Source organism: Bubalus kerabau, chromosome 8, assembly GCF_029407905.1.
Source record: "Bubalus kerabau isolate K-KA32 ecotype Philippines breed swamp buffalo chromosome 8, PCC_UOA_SB_1v2, whole genome shotgun sequence".
Taxonomy (NCBI): Eukaryota; Metazoa; Chordata; class Mammalia; order Artiodactyla; family Bovidae; genus Bubalus; species Bubalus kerabau.
The window spans coordinates 96,639,689-96,655,231 of NC_073631.1; the positions used below are offsets into that span (position 1 = coordinate 96,639,689).

General features: G+C 41.3%; 1 protein-coding gene across 13 annotated transcripts in view; it reads left to right on the forward strand.

Annotated features, from left to right (window-relative positions):
* AHCYL2 (adenosylhomocysteinase like 2) overlaps window positions 1-14,226 on the forward strand; it is a 187,632-nt gene extending 173,406 nt beyond the window's left edge. For all 13 annotated transcript variants that reach the window (XM_055590877.1, XM_055590879.1, XM_055590887.1 and 10 more), the window contains 7 exons: window positions 2,103-2,173; window positions 4,284-4,378; window positions 7,034-7,132; window positions 9,057-9,125; window positions 9,246-9,324; window positions 10,624-10,744; window positions 11,142-14,226. In XM_055590877.1, coding sequence (XP_055446852.1) covers window positions 2,103-2,173; window positions 4,284-4,378; window positions 7,034-7,132; window positions 9,057-9,125; window positions 9,246-9,324; window positions 10,624-10,744; window positions 11,142-11,148 — 541 coding nt within the window. In that variant the 3' untranslated portion in view covers window positions 11,149-14,226. The remainder of the gene's footprint in view (window positions 1-2,102; window positions 2,174-4,283; window positions 4,379-7,033; window positions 7,133-9,056; window positions 9,126-9,245; window positions 9,325-10,623; window positions 10,745-11,141) is intronic.
* The last annotated feature ends 1,317 nt before the right edge of the window (window positions 14,227-15,543 follow it).

Sequence of the window (15,543 nt, forward strand, 5' to 3'; positions counted from 1 at the left end):
CTTACTAAAATTGTCTCTTGCCACCCTCAACAGGATAGAAATATTGGGTAAAATCTTACAGGAAAATGAAATGAACTTTTTGGCCAACTTAGTACCACTGTCCCTGAAAACAACCACACGGTCCCCTTGTCTGTAGCCTGAATAACCCACCCAGTCTTTACCATTAACCCGCCCAAGGAAGGCACCCACGATAGATGAGGCATGACATTTCCCCTGGTCTACCACTCCTCACACATGCTAGCCATCAACCCACAGTTTTCCCCAACAGAGTTGTTGACTTTGTCTAAGTCAAGGCTCTAGCACACAAGGGGAACTGTCACCATTCTAGCACTTTCAGGGTTTATTAGAGAAACCTAAACATGCTTTAATACTGATTGAGATACTGATTCAAACTGCCTTATAAATATGAATTGAGCACTTATTCTATGTTAGGTACTCTGCCCTGTGGTGAGAATGAATAGGATGAGTGGAAGAATGAAACAAATTCCTGCTTTTAGAAGCACACAGACAAAGAACCGCCGTGCAGTGTAATAAGGGCAATGATAGAGATAAATAGCACATGCTTCTGTGGGGGCACAAAGGAGGAATATCTAACTAAAGAGCGGGAGATTTAAAAACTTCCAATTAAAAAAAAAATGACCATTAAACATAAATAAAAGATAGAGCAAGGCGGGGTAGGATACAAAGAGGTGTCAATAGAGCTGAGTCTTCAAACTTGTTTAAGTGACTTCTTAGTTTGAAAGTAAGTTCCAGGTTCAGGGAACATTTTCAAGGGTCTCCTAGGAAGGAGAGAGCATAACATGTTTATATTTAAGAAGCTGGAAGTATCTTAATGGAGCTGCCCACATATATCAACTTAAGTCTTCCTGTCTTATCTTGATACCAAGCAATCTCACTGAAGTATTAATATTTTAAGCAGGCAAGTGACCTGATCCAGACTGCATTTCAGGAAATCACTCTGCAAAATGAATTAGACATAAACTTAGAGGCAATGAGATTGGGCCAGAGTCTACCACAGCAAGGAATAATACAATCTGAATGTCAGGCCTACATGTATAAAGAAGAGGGAATAGATTGTTGTTTAGTCACTAAGTCATTTCTGACTCTTTGTGACCTCATGGACTGCAGTACACTAGGCTTCCCTGTCCTTCACTATCTCCTGGAGTTTGTTCAAACTCTATTGAGTCGGTATAGATTAAAGAGGTTTTAAGGAATTAAGGAAAAAGAATCAACTGAATTTGGTGACAGTTTTAACTAGAGAGAGGCAGTAGGCTAGGACCTTATAGTTTGACTTTTAGAGTTGGGTGAACAGCAATGCTGTTGGTTAAGACACAAAATATAGAAGAAGAGATAGGGTTGGTAGAAAACATAGATAGATAGGCATGGTGGAGTGGGGAAGATAATAAGTTTGAGGTCCTTGTGGGACATGAGGAGGGGCTATCCAGTGGATAATTTGATCCGTGGCTCTGACGCTTTGGAGAGATCTAAGCTAAAGATATCCATGTGAAAATAAGCCACCTGTGAGGTATCATTTGTATCCAAGGGGCAAGAATGGATAAATGCTGAAAAAAGAGAGGAAAAGAACACCCCACAGGGAACCAACATTTAAGGATTGACTGAGATCCAGAAGGAGCAATCAGAAAATTAGGAAAACCAAGAGAAAACAGCATCATGGACTCCAGGACAAGAGTTTTAAGAAGGCAAATAATGTTTAATGTAACAGAGGAAATCAAGTAATATTAGAGTCTTAAGAAAAATTTGCTTTGGCATCCAGGAGATCATTGATGATCTTGGGGAGAGCAGTTTCAGTGGGGCACTAGGTTCAGGTAAAATGACACTTTCTAGGAAGTTGATTGGGGTTTCAGTTAACCCTGTCTCTCTATTATCAGGAAGAATTAGGTCCCAGTGGTAGAAAGAACCTTTTATTTCTGTCCTATGTGAACTAAGGAAGCAGTTTGAATTTTTCACTGCTAAGAATAGTCCAGCCATATCAAAAAGTGATGTAGGTACCAAAGCAACTTGGGTACTAGCTTTTGAGGTTATGTGGCAGAAGGCTTTCCAGCTGCCTATTTAGGTTAACTGATCATACTTTATTTCTACAGTATGGATGGATTTCGACTGGTGAAATTAAATGAGGTCATCCGACAAGTGGATATTGTTATTACCTGTACAGGTATGATTGTGACACAGACAGTGGGACGGCATTTGGGAACACGTGCATGGAACAAATGAAAAATGACTGGAAATGCTCTAAACAAAACCAAACTCTGAAAGCCAGAGATAGTACTCCACAAAACCAATCTTTCCTGTTCTTCCCATCTCTTTAGAGATCTGACCAAAAGTGTACCATTAGGTCATCCCTAGAGGAAAGTTTCTCTCTAGCCCTTTTAACTGCTTTATATCTCTATCCATCCTCAGCTACCTAGCAGATGGCTACCAATGAGTTTTATTTGGGAAGCCAGATCTTAAATTTGTACATTTAAAAAAAATTTTTACTTCTAAAAGTGATGTGTATTTCTTTCTAGTCCCTATAACTAAAGCAAGGCTAGAGCAAAATTTCTCATGGTTGGAGAAAGTGGGCAAGGTAGCTGTGTTAATTCCCAAAGAGGTAGGTTTTGAGTTTTAGAGAGTAATATGAGATACGGCTACTTTCCTTATCTGAGATACATACTATTATCTTTCCATTGGAATATTGCATTTCTTTTATAACTCTATTTTAAAGGAGGAAAATCAGAATATTTAAGAATAAAACTATTATTTATAGCCTAAAGGGGGGGCTGGGGGCAAAGAGGGACCATAAGAAACTGTTCTTGTTTCACATCAACCCCTCAATCTCTTTTCTTTGTAAGTAACTTTATTGACGTGTAATTCATTTACCATACATTTCTGTTTTCTAGCAAATTCATGGGGTCATACAACCATCAGAATCTAATTTTTTTATTGAGATGTAATTTACATACCGTAAAAATCACCTTTTAAAGTATATAGTTCAGTGATTTTTACTAACGTTGTACAACATCCCATTATCTAATTCCACAACATTTTTTATCATCCCCAAAAGAAATCTTACATCATTAGCAGTCACTCCTCCTTCTACCCTCCACTTTTCCCCAGCCCTAGGCCACCATTAAATTTTCTGTCTCTATAGATTTGCCTATTCTGGGTATTTAATATAAACAACCATACATTATGTTTTTCTTTTGTGACTGGCATTTTATACCTAGCTTAATATTTTCATCTTTCATGCATGTTGTGGCATGTATCAGTATTTCTTTCCTTTTGATTGCTGAGTAACATTCCATTTTAAGATTATATCACATTTCAGTGATGTCCATTCTTCAGTTGATGGACACTTGGGTTGCTTTTACTTTTTGGCCTTTATGAGCAATGCTGCTATGAACACTGTATGCAAGTTTTTTGTGAACGTGTCTGTAGTTCTTTTGGATGTATACCTACAAGTGGATCATACGATAACTCTACTTTTAACATTTGGAGGAAATGCCAAACCTTCCAAAGTAACTACATTATTTTACATCCGGCCAACAATGCATGAGTTACAGTTTCTCTACATCCTTGTCAACACTTGTTACTTTCTGATTTTTCGATTATAGCCATCCTAGTATGTGTGAAGTACTGTCATTGTGGTATTGATTTGCATCTTTGCATGTGCATGTCAACACATTTTTGTACATCTTCTTTTGAAAATGTTTATTCAGATCCTTTACTCATTTTTAAAATGAGTTGTCTTTGGGACTTCCCCAATGGTCCAGTGTTGAAGATTCTGTGCTCCCAATACAGGGGAGCTCCGAGCACAGGCAGGGTTTGAGCCTTGGTTGGGGAACTAAGATCCTGCATGCCACATGGTGCGGCCAAAAACTTTCTTTAAAAAATGAGTTGTCATTTTATTTTTGAGTTGTAAGAGTTCTGTAGAAATTTTATTATTGATCTGTAAGAATTTTTATCATATATATGATTTGCAAGTATTTTGTCCCTTTGTATAGGTTGTCAATTCGTTTTCTTATTGGTATCATTTGCAGCACATGATTTAATTTCAATGTAGTCAGTTTATTTTTTCCTTTGGTTGCTTGTGCTTTAGGTATTATTATCTAAGAAACCATTGTCTAACCCAGGTCACAAAGATTTGTTCCCATGCTTTGCTTGGAGTTTTATAGTTTTAATTCTTACATTTCGGTCTCTGACCCATTTTAAGTTCAGTTTACATATAGTATGAGAAAGAGTCGAACTTCATTCCTTTTCATGTAGATATCTCTTCTGTTTTTAAGGTAATAAGAATGTGGTAACCAGAGAGCATTTAGATCGTATGAAGAATAGCTGCATCGTTTGTAACATGGGACATTCCAACACGGAGATTGATGTGGTAAGATCAAGTGACTCATCACTGGGGGCTTTTATTTTTTCTCTCTTTCCCAAGAAACATAAACTAGAAGAAGAAGCAGGGTCACCAGCCATCCTAAACATGGCTGTACTAACAGAGCGGTTCCCAGTCTGTTCACTCACTAGCCTTTTGGCCTTTGTGTATGGATTCTACAAGGCTTCTTCATCTCAACTTAATCATTTCAGATGATTGTTTTTCCACCTAAGCTTGATGCCTACTTGTACTGTAAGCCATTTCATCTTTGTGTTTAGGATTAAGAGCAAAAAAGGACATAATAAATGTGAATCAGTATGCTAGTCAGTATTTGGGGGATATTTGAATTTGCTATAAAAGTGAGACAAGTGGGTTGGTCTAAAGAAACAAGTCAAGGCAGAGAAATCTATAGGCTGAGATGAGAACACTGCTTAAGATTGACTGTGTCTATCAAATATTGTGATTTCTTTTCTTTATCTCCCTCTTTCATGGTGCTAACTCTTCCCTTAATGTATTTTCCAAACTATAGTATTGAATCTCCAGGTGTCACAATCAGTTCAGTAGCATGTGTTCCTCAAACCTGGAAAATCTATCACCTTGATTCTCTAGTTTTATTATAGTCATCAAAAATTTTCCGATCCAACAGAACACTTGATCCTACCAAGTTGCCCAAGTAATAGTTAATAGAAGTGCTGTTTATTAGACTTACCAAAGTATCTCTCAGTGTGACTTTGCCTCTGGTTTTAAATTTTTCTGGCACTTTTCTGGAACAGCTATATTTCTCTCTGGGTAAATGGCTCAAGCAAAGCATGCTTTCATCTCCACTGAGGGCTGCTCTGATTGAGCTTCAGCCTTGCCAGGTAAGGATCAGTGGATATACTGGGAGCTTGTTGGATATCTATTTTAAATGGTTTCTCTTTTTAACTCTGTGTTCTATTCTTCTGTTATTAAAAATAGCTGGGAAAAAAACAACCTACCAGAGCCTCTTTCTACCCTTGAGGTTTTTGAGTGGCATGACTCCATTACTTTGTCTTACCATGATATTTTGCTTATAATGAGTAATTTGTCTAGTTTTTATTTTTGAGGTTTGTGGGGGTTTTTTTGGTTTTGTTTTGTTTTTTGTTTTTGGTTAAGTTTTACTTTTGTGTGATACTGCCCCTTTATTAAGTGGTCAAAGATATTAATATTTCTAAACTGTCCAGCCTATGGTTGAATCACTTTGGAGAAGTTTACTCTGTCTTCAATGGTAGTGTCACAGGGCACATAAATGAAATTTAAGGAAATAGCAAACTCAAGTAATCACGGATTCCAGAATGTTCGTTCACTCCTTAGCAAATTTGTGTTGAGTTCTTGCTCTGCTCTGTGCTTAGTACTAACTGGCTGAAGAAGTAGCAGTGGACAATATGCCTGCTTTCTTAGAGCTTGTATTCTAGTGTGGGAAACAGTGACTAAACAGACAGTTATGTCAGTTAGTGCCTAATACTGAAGTAAAACAGAAAGATGAGTGCATTGAGGATGCTGTTTAGTTAGGGCAGTCAAAGAAGGCTCTTTGAGGAGATAACATTTGCCCAAAGCTTGAATGACTATTCGGAGAAGGCAATGGCACCCCACTCTAGTACTCTTGCCTGGAAAATTCCATGGATGGAGGAGCCTGGTAGGCTGTAGTCCATGGGGTTGCTAAGAGTCGGACACGACTGAGCGACCTCACTTTCACTCTTCACTTTCATGCATTGGGGAAGGAAATGGCAACCCACTCCAGTGTTCTTGCCTGGAGAATCCCAGGGTTGGGGGAGCCTGGTGGGCTGCCGTCTATGGGGTCGCATAGAGTCAGACACGACTGAAGCGACTTAGCATAGCATAGCATGAATGACTATTCAGAGAGGATGATGAGTAAAGACCATGAGGTAGAAACATGTTATTTGATTGCTGCCGTTAATAAACTTAACATTTCTTCTCTTGTTCTCGGAATATACACTATACAGAAATGGAAGGAGGGTGAGCCATTGGGAGCTTTACTCTACCATGAAGCATTGCTCTAAAGGCTACCTCACATTTGCACCTAGGTCACAAAGCTTCTGTAACCTTAGGGTGAACCACCCTCATTGATAAGGTGGAACCTGGGACGTTGGAACATGAGGGCAGAACCCTGGGCCCCCGCATGCTCTTTGTAGGGCATTCAGCCTTCTCTAACTAATCTTACTCAGCTCTGACCCTCCTTTTCCTGTGTCTCTTCAGCACTTACGTGTTCAGTTTGCACTGTATTAATTTGCACTGTTTGCATGCTGCTTCATAAGTATTAAAGGCTTTTATCCCCTCACAAATGTATTGTTTTGTGTCCCAAAACAAAGTACAAGCTTGTTGAAGGCAGAAACCATGTCTTTGGTTTCTTTTGTATTTCCCATAGCACCTTTTACTGTGCTCAGGAGAGAGTGGGCGTACAATATATGTTGTGGAATGACATCCTGAGTGATCCCTCCCCTGGCTGGGCCTAAGATTAAATCCCCTGAAATGGAACAGTCCTAACCAACCCAGGACAGGTATTCTCCATCTGGCATGTTGGTTGCTTCTTTCAACTTGCTATTTGAAATGGCTCCCTTCAACATCTTTCCATCCAAAAAGTGGGACTTGGCACAGCTGATGATGTGCTTGCTGTATGTGTTCCAGGCGAGTCTGCGGACACCAGAACTGACGTGGGAGCGAGTGAGATCCCAAGTTGACCATGTAATATGGCCTGACGGCAAGAGGATAGTATTGTTGGCAGAGGTAAGATCTGTGGCTGCTAGAGAGATTCACCCCTGGCAGGAGAAACTGCAGTACCCAGGTCTCCTCTCTCTCACGTTCTCTCACGCTTTCAACTCCTCTTAAGAAGAGGCTTAACTACTTTACCAAATGGATTTTATATCTAATTGTGAAAAGTCTTTTCATTCAGCAATTAAGAAAACTATTTTGGTTCCCCACTTTTCACCAATTATCCTGTCTCCATGTCACTCTGCAGGTTGAGTCAGACAATGACATTACTGTAAAAGGAATTAATGGGTAGAACCATTGACACTTTGAGTGATGCTTACAAAGAGATAATGTCATTTGTGGGATGGTTTAATCAGTAGGCACAAAGTAGATATTCCTGACTGTAACTAAGACAGTCTTAGGCAAATTCTGGGAAGGTCATCTTCGCTAATAGATTCCTTGTTTCTGAGTGTCCATTCCCCTAAGTTGAGCCAGCCAGTTATGTATTGGTTGTGTGACTGATAATTCCCTATGACTTCTTCTGGGCTTCCCTTGTGGTTCAGCTGGTAAAGAATCCGCCTGCAATGCGGGAAGACCTGGGTTCGATCCCTGGGTTGGGAAGATCCCCTGGAGAAGGGAAAGGCTACCCACTCCAGTATTCTGACATGACTGAATGACTTTCACTTTCACGTTCATGACTTCTAGTTCAGCTTTCCTTTTGACTTCGATTCCATTTTTTTTTCTGGCCACATCTCATGGCGTGTGGGATCTTAGTTCCCCAACCAGGGATCAAACCTGCAACCCTTGCATTGGAAGTGTAGTCTTAACCGTTGGGCCACAAGGGAAGTCTGCCTTTTCATTCCACTTAGACTTCCATGTCAGTGTTTGGCCACGTCCCCTTTCTTGACAGCTTCTCTTCCCTATCCTAGATTTCTGATAGCGGTAACAATGTTTTTTTTACCTTGACACTTTTCCCTTCTTCAGGGAAAGATACCAAGGTTACAAGGAGAATACTAATACTTTCCTTAGTTTTGATCTTCAGTCTTATTTCTTAATTAAAGAAACAATATAAAAATGTAAAACATATGCTGTATTCACCTAAGGACCTTTAAATTTTGGAGTATTCTGCCTATTCTCTTCACCTTTTCTCACCTTCTCAAATACTTTAGGGCATCTATAACGTATGTATAAGAGTACGTACAGGGGGAGGATGGGCAGATTGTTAAATATTCACTGACTGCTTTAAAGTCAGCCCACTGTCTGGTGACTTATTTCTAGTTGCCCTGAGAGGTTCCATCTAGTAACTTTGGTGACAAAAGCTAGCACCACAGTTGTTTTTGGCTACTATGGTTGAGCAAAAACTGTGGTCAAGCTTCCTAGGAAATAAAGTAGTAAAGGATGGCATTGGGGTAAGGATCTAGTCCTTCTAACTCTCTGAATCACTCACTGGAAATACATGACTGCCCTTGAATTCAGGAGAAGCAGGCTGAAGAAGAAGCACAGAAACTATCGCAGCCTCCTAAAGCAAAAAATATCTCCCATCACAACCTGGAGAGATTGCCCTTGAATTTGACCAGATTATTGTTTAGGACATTTTTTCAAAGGAATAGCAATGCCCCAGAAGGAAGATATTCTGTAATAGAAAGTAAAAATTCAAGGGAAATATAGCCTTCCTTGGCATAAGCCTCTGTGTCAAGTGACCACCTCTATTTTTTTTTTCTATTCTTTTTTACATAAACCTAGAGATCTTTTATCTTGTTACCTTCATCAGATTTTCCAGAACTTTTTAACATTTCACTCAAAGGTCAACCAGTTCATTTCCACTGATTGAACAACTGCTTTTTGTCCAGCATGTTAGTTGAGAAGTGTTTGGAAAATGGCAATCATGTTCTTCTCACATTGTGCCAAGTCAGAGACTCTGTCTAACCAACCCCTATGTGTATTAACCCTTGCACTCTAGGGCCGTCTGCTGAACCTAAGCTGCTCCACAGTGCCTACATTTGTGCTCTCAATCACTGCTACAACTCAGGTGAGGCCTCCAGAGTGGGGAAGCAGTGGGCTGGAGAGGGGCACTAGCCTATGAGGGTTTTACCTGATATAGGGTAGGTTGCTGTGAGTGGCCTGTCAGCATCCATCTCTGCTTTTCTAGGCTCTAGCCTTGATAGAGCTCTACAATGCTCCCGAGGGTCGCTATAAGCAAGATGTCTACCTGTTGCCCAAGAAAATGGGTAAGCATGAGCTTTTTTATCCTCTTCCTTACCAAGTAGCTCAGAGTCAGAGACTAAGTGAAGTTGGGGGACATTATATTTCTTAGGAATAAAAAAAGGATATTTTCATCTTGTAAAGTAGGAGCTAGACTTCCTAGACTCCATCCCCAGTTGATTTATCACATTTTCCAAATAGGTTGTCCTGATGAAGTCAGGACATTTTGCTGTGATTTAGTTTACCTGTCTATGAATTTTCAGGACTTTCTCAAAGTATCTATTATACAAGAAGAGAATCTCAAAGGAAAAAAAAAAATCTTCCCCCCAAAAGAGAGGAAAACCCTGTGGCATCTGACTTGCTCCAGTCCTGGGCTGCTGAATGGCCCCTACCAAACTTTTCTGTTCCCGCTTCCTAACTCTGACCCTGTTATTTCAGGCCAAACTGAGAGTCTGTTTATAAACTCCCAAACCAAAAATTGGGGGAGTAAATGAGCTTCTGGTTTTGTTTTGTTTCAGCATTAGATGCACAGCAACTGTGAGCAGTCGATATATTCTCCCTTTAATAGACACTTTGGATGAATATAAAAAAGTCTAATAGTCCATAACTGAATGTATGATGAAGTTAGGGAGACCAAACCAATACATAGGAAGTGACACAAAATTCTGAATATAACTAGAAACCCCTAAGAACTAGGGGGACTGAAAACAAAGCCAATAGTGTAGGGTGGTCCTCGGTCACTCTTTTCAGAGCTCCACAGGTGTTAGTTTTCCTGAGTGACCCAGAGTATCAAGTTTAGGGCAGAACTAACGCAGGAGCTTCCTGTTTTTTAGTCCCTCCACTCTCCCATCCTTTCTTTTGCATTCTCAGGCTGATTTGCTGCTTTCATTTCTCTCTCACTTTTCTGTGGAGAAGGAAAGGTTCCAGGCTGAAATAGCTTGTAAGGAAGAAATGTTATGCCTTTGAAAAGCACTGGGCTTAAGCTCAAGCAACCATTCCTTAGAATTGGGGTCCAGTGAGCAAAAGTTGAGCTCCAAGAATTAGAAGATGTCTTGGGACATTCTCTGGCTCAGATGGTAAAGAATCTTCCTGCAATGCAGGAGGCCCAGATTCAATCCCTGGGTTGGGAATATCTCCTGGAGAAGGGAATGACAATCCACTCCAGAGAATCCCCTGGACAGAGGGGCCTGACGGGCTATAGTCCAAGGGGTCTCAAAGAGCCAGACACGACTGAGTGACTGACACTTTCCACTTTTTAAGGCTGGAGAGAACAGCCAGACAAGAGGCATGAATGCTTATACCGGGTCTTGTGTGATCTGTTTCAGATGAGTATGTGGCCAGCCTACACCTGCCCACCTTTGATGCCCACCTGACTGAGCTGACAGATGAACAGGCCAAGTATCTAGGGCTCAACAAGAATGGGCCCTTCAAGCCCAATTACTACAGGTACCTTGAACTCCCTAAAAATGGGAAAGCCTGGGTAATCATGAGCTTCCTGCACTGGAGTTGGTCTTGGCATCCATCACCATATTTCCATGAACTCAGAAAAATAAACCCACTCTCCCTATTGCCACCCCCAAAGGATTCTTTGAAGCCATGTCCAAACATTAAATAGTGTTCCCTTTCTTGATTTGTCATTTCATCTTCTTGATATGATGTTTATCCCTGTCTAGAGAAAATCGGGCCTTTTTCATTGATATGAAAAAGCACTGCATTTATCTACCCTTACCACGCACTCCAGAAAAGTGCCTGCCTCCTCGTTACACCTTTAGGCAGTCTCTTCATGTCCCAGCATCCCCACAAGCTGATAACATCACAGTCTCATCTTTCTTTTTCCCTATAGGTATTAAGTTCCTGTAACTCAAGCCAGAAGTTTTAAGGAATAGAACTCCAAGTCTTTTCTCCACTCCTATACAGGAAAGAACCCAGCAAACTGCTTCTCCAATAAGCTGCCCGCCGTGCTCACCCTCTATGTTAGGTTATTTATTTATTAAAATCTAGAATCCTGTGCCTGTCTCCTCAGCCCAGAGTGTGGTTGCTGTCCCAAGGGCTGTGAGAGCCACAGGGGACAGGCTGAGGAAGGAAAGAAATGGGGTTCCCGGTGCATCTTTTGCATCATTCCCCACTGACTCAGAATCCTCAGCACTGGTCATCGTTCTCTAGTCCAGGCTCAGGAGTTCATCTGTGGATTCCAGACTCCTTGTTTTCTGGGGTTTTCTGGAATAAATTTTTAGCAGCTGCCTTTCTCAGCTTTGGCCCTTCCCCAGGTGAGGCCTTTTGGAAGCCATTGAGTTAACACGGCCTGGGTTCCCAGCCTTGACCCTCGCTATCACTGCCTTCTTTATGAAATGGCTGGGAAGGAAGGAGTGTTGTGTCTTTGGCAAACTGCACTGAGATCTCAGCTGTGCCTGTGCTTCCTGGGAGTCTCCTTCCTTACCCAGGACTCCTTTTTTTCCCCTTGAATATTTATGTCCATTTTAACACTTTCAGGTTCCAAGAGGAGTGTGCCTCTACTATTTCCTCAGCAGCTCTGATGTTTGTCAGACATTTGTTTTGCTGTCTTTCTAACCCACCTGGCCTCTGCTCAGGAAATGAGGGCCAGCCCCACTGGGGCCCATAATTTTACTTCCTTGTCATTTAACTGGATAGTTTCCCAGGAGGCCCCCTCCAAATTGGCACTATCTCAGAAAAAAGGAGGCTTGTTGTGAAACACTGCTTCCCGAAACTTCCTTCAATTGCCTAAAACTCCTTCTAAAGCTGAGCAGGAAGTGGCTTACTTTCCAAGGGACCTGGGAGATCAGGGCTTCAGAAATGGAGCCCACAGCTCAGCACCCTAAAGAAGCAGAATATATTTATTTGTCTCCTGGAAGGGCTTTGAAGCTTAACTGGCTAAGCTATACAGGGAAGACACTGTAAACTGAATCTATGTGATCACAGCTAGGTTGACTAATTTGAACCTCATCAAATATTCATCCCTTTGGCCATTGCCATTGATGAAACTGAGATCTAATGTCTCTGCAGTTTGGTCTGTGGTCTTTCTTCTCTGCTGGGATATCGCTTTATGTTCTGCCCTTTTCTATCTTGGGATTCTGTGTTTTGGAGGTAGTTTCTTAAGTAAACTCCGAAATTACCAAAAAAAAAAAAAAATGTAATATGAGCAGCCTGAAATGTTGTGTCCCACCTAAGAACTGAATTCCTTTTGGAGACTGACCTGTTAGTCTCAAGGGTTCCAATGGGACCAGATTGGTTCCAAGAGGTAAAGTCTGTAGTGGCCCTAGGTATCTGGAATGAAATCAGTCCTTTTCCCCTCTGCCAACCCTGTTTAACACTGTTTGTTTCTGTTTTTTCTCTTATCCTGGTCTGCCTCAAAGTCTCAAGACTAGGGTTACTCAAGGAAACAACAGAGCACCCAGGATCACCATAACCTTCCCAACCTAATTCTGCCCTCCGATTTCTACCTTCTCTGACTTCTCCTGCTCTTCACATATACCCACAGAGCTAGTCTGGAAATGACCTTCCTTTAGGAGGTAGGAAGGTGGATCTTAGGTAAATGGCTATTTGCCTCATTAAATAGTACAGTCTCAACCCATAGAATCTAGTTCCTCAGAGGCCATATATCTTAGCAAGTACTGGAAAAATGCCACATACGTGGCTATATTTTTTCATGGAGAAGATCATAAATGTTGAAAATTCCACTGGGCCATTCAGTTCTTCCTTTTGCCTACCCAGTTCTGGCTTTTGTATTCATTAACTGGATTAATTGCAGAAGATTCAAAAGATGAGATTTGTATCTCATCTTATATCCAGAGATGATTCTATTAGGCAGATATCTGGACCCTAACCTATTATGTTCCTAAGCCAAAAGTCATAACCTGTTGTTTCTCAGCAAAGCCTGGCAGCTGCCTGTGGAACCCACAAGCATATGCTGATCCTGTCAGCGCATACTCCGCCTTGCCATAGTGAAGAGACCATTCCCCATGAAGAAGGAGCCACACTGGGCTGCTAGGTTAGGTTGCCCATGTTGCTGCCCATGGTGAGGTGTTTGCCTCTGGGTTTCAGGTGACCACTCATCCTTTCTTTCTGGGGACTCTGTGTCATGACCATTAATGAGAAGGAGGTCCAGGCCTCCTAAGTATTTGGGTTCTACTTTGGTGTTGGAATTCGGTCATTATTCTTTCTGCCCAAGTAATCAGAACCAAAGTGTCTTCTTCCCTCACTTAGATGCATCCTGGGTATCTGGATGCATCTTAAGCTCTCACCTTAAATGCATTTCTAGGTATCTGGAAGCCTGGGAAAGAAGACCAGTGATCTCTTTTTATGTGGCCCTGGCCTGTAAGGTCTTACCATTTTCTCTGCAATGAATTGTGCTCGTTTTCAAGGATTTTTTTTTTTGCCTTCTTAATAGAAATATTTTCTCTTTCTCATTAAAAAAAAAAATTGGTATCTGGTCTACTTTCCCTCTGCCCTCCTGGCTCCTAATCCTCCCCTCCTGTATGAGCACGGCTCCCCATGGCCACGGCTCTCCATGGCCACATGCTCCTACGAAGCTTTTCTGCTGCTTGGCTTTTCTCTGAACAGATCTGAAACTGCTGCTCCTGTGGTTTTCGCCAAATTAACTTTGTCATGGTTTTAAAAAAAAAGAAATCAAAATGCATTGTTGCATTAAGCTTTTTTAATAAAGGAAAATTACAGAAAAAAATAGGCAACACCAGCAAATTATATGTGGACAAGTTCTAAACTATATATACATACATATATATATAAATAATCATCTAGTTCTCATTGTCATCTTACTGAAAGGAAATAAAACCTCTAATGATTGCCATTTCTGAGAGGCTCTTGGAAATCTTTATGTCTAAGTGATTGTATTAGATCAGCAATAATGAATATGTAATCTCAAAAGATAAATAAAATATTCTTAAAATGGATTCTGGTACTGAGAGTATTCCTTGCTTCAGTAAACTAGGAATTCAGAGATGAGAGAGGTTTCTGGGCAATGGGCTAGAGAGTCCTCTGTATCGCAAGGATATGAAAAGCTGAAGCACTTACCAATAGGCAGCCTTAGCCTTGAGTCCCTTATCCCGTGGTGGATCACTCCAGTCATAAATGTCACCCTCCCCCCACTTCCCACCCTGTTATGTGTATAAAGAACTTGCTTTCTTGGAGCCACCCCTCTGGGGAATTGAGACATGTAGGCTTAAGGCAGAGAAACTAAATAAAGCCTGGTTCTTGGTTCCCCAAGCCCTCTCTGTGCTGCCCTTAGCTGGAGAGCATAGAAAGGCAGCATCCTATGGTTTGGGCCCAAAAGACCCTGACTAGAGGGTCTGACTACTACCTCTAACCAGAGAAGAAAGGAATCTAGCAGAAGGTTGTCTCTAAGTCAGGTTTTGCCTGACTAAATCATAACCAGAGGATCAGTCGAGCTACTTGTTCTTTCTCATTTTGAGAAATCGCCACTAAAGATAGCCACTTTTTTTACTTGACAACCTAAACTAGTTCTACATCCTGTATGCAAGATGGTTTCTTCCCTGTCAGAATCTCACACCTCTGTGACCTCTGTATCTAAACTAAGGGCCATGGGGCTGGATAAACCATCTTGGTACTCTACTGGGAGTTGAGAAAGAACAAGCAGTTGGATTCATCCGCTTGTTATGATTTAGTCAGGTAAAACCTGCCTTAGAGACAATTCTCTGCCACATTCCTTTCTTCTCCTTGGCCAGATATAGTAGTAAGGTAATTGGTAATGGCTCAAAGCTGGCCCTTTCTCAAAGCAGATGCAGCAGCCAGCAATGGAGCCTGTGAGCCAGCTATAGGGTTTGCTCCGCTGCAGCAAGGTTTGACTCTTTTGTGAAAGATGGAAACTTGAGTGCCTCGGTCTTAGTTTCAGGTTCACAGGGTCCTTCCAGGGCACCCACTGCAATGCAGTTTCTCTGTCTTGTGGTATTGTGGAAAGAGCTTGGGGTCAGGCTGACTTGACCAACTCTACCATTTACAAGTTGTGTGGCTCAGCCAAATTATTTGACCACTCAGAGCCTCAGTTTTCTTGTCTGTCAAATGGATAATGTTTATCTCCTAAAGATTTAATGACCTGATTTCATTTTTTAAATACTGCTTAAAGACCCAGCAGACACTCAGACACCTAATTGGTATAAATACCAATTCCTTATCTCAGTCTAGGGCCCTACAGCCTCAATTGCCTTATTACAGCCACATGTGTTCTTGATGGAGTGAGGAGGGTATTCTAT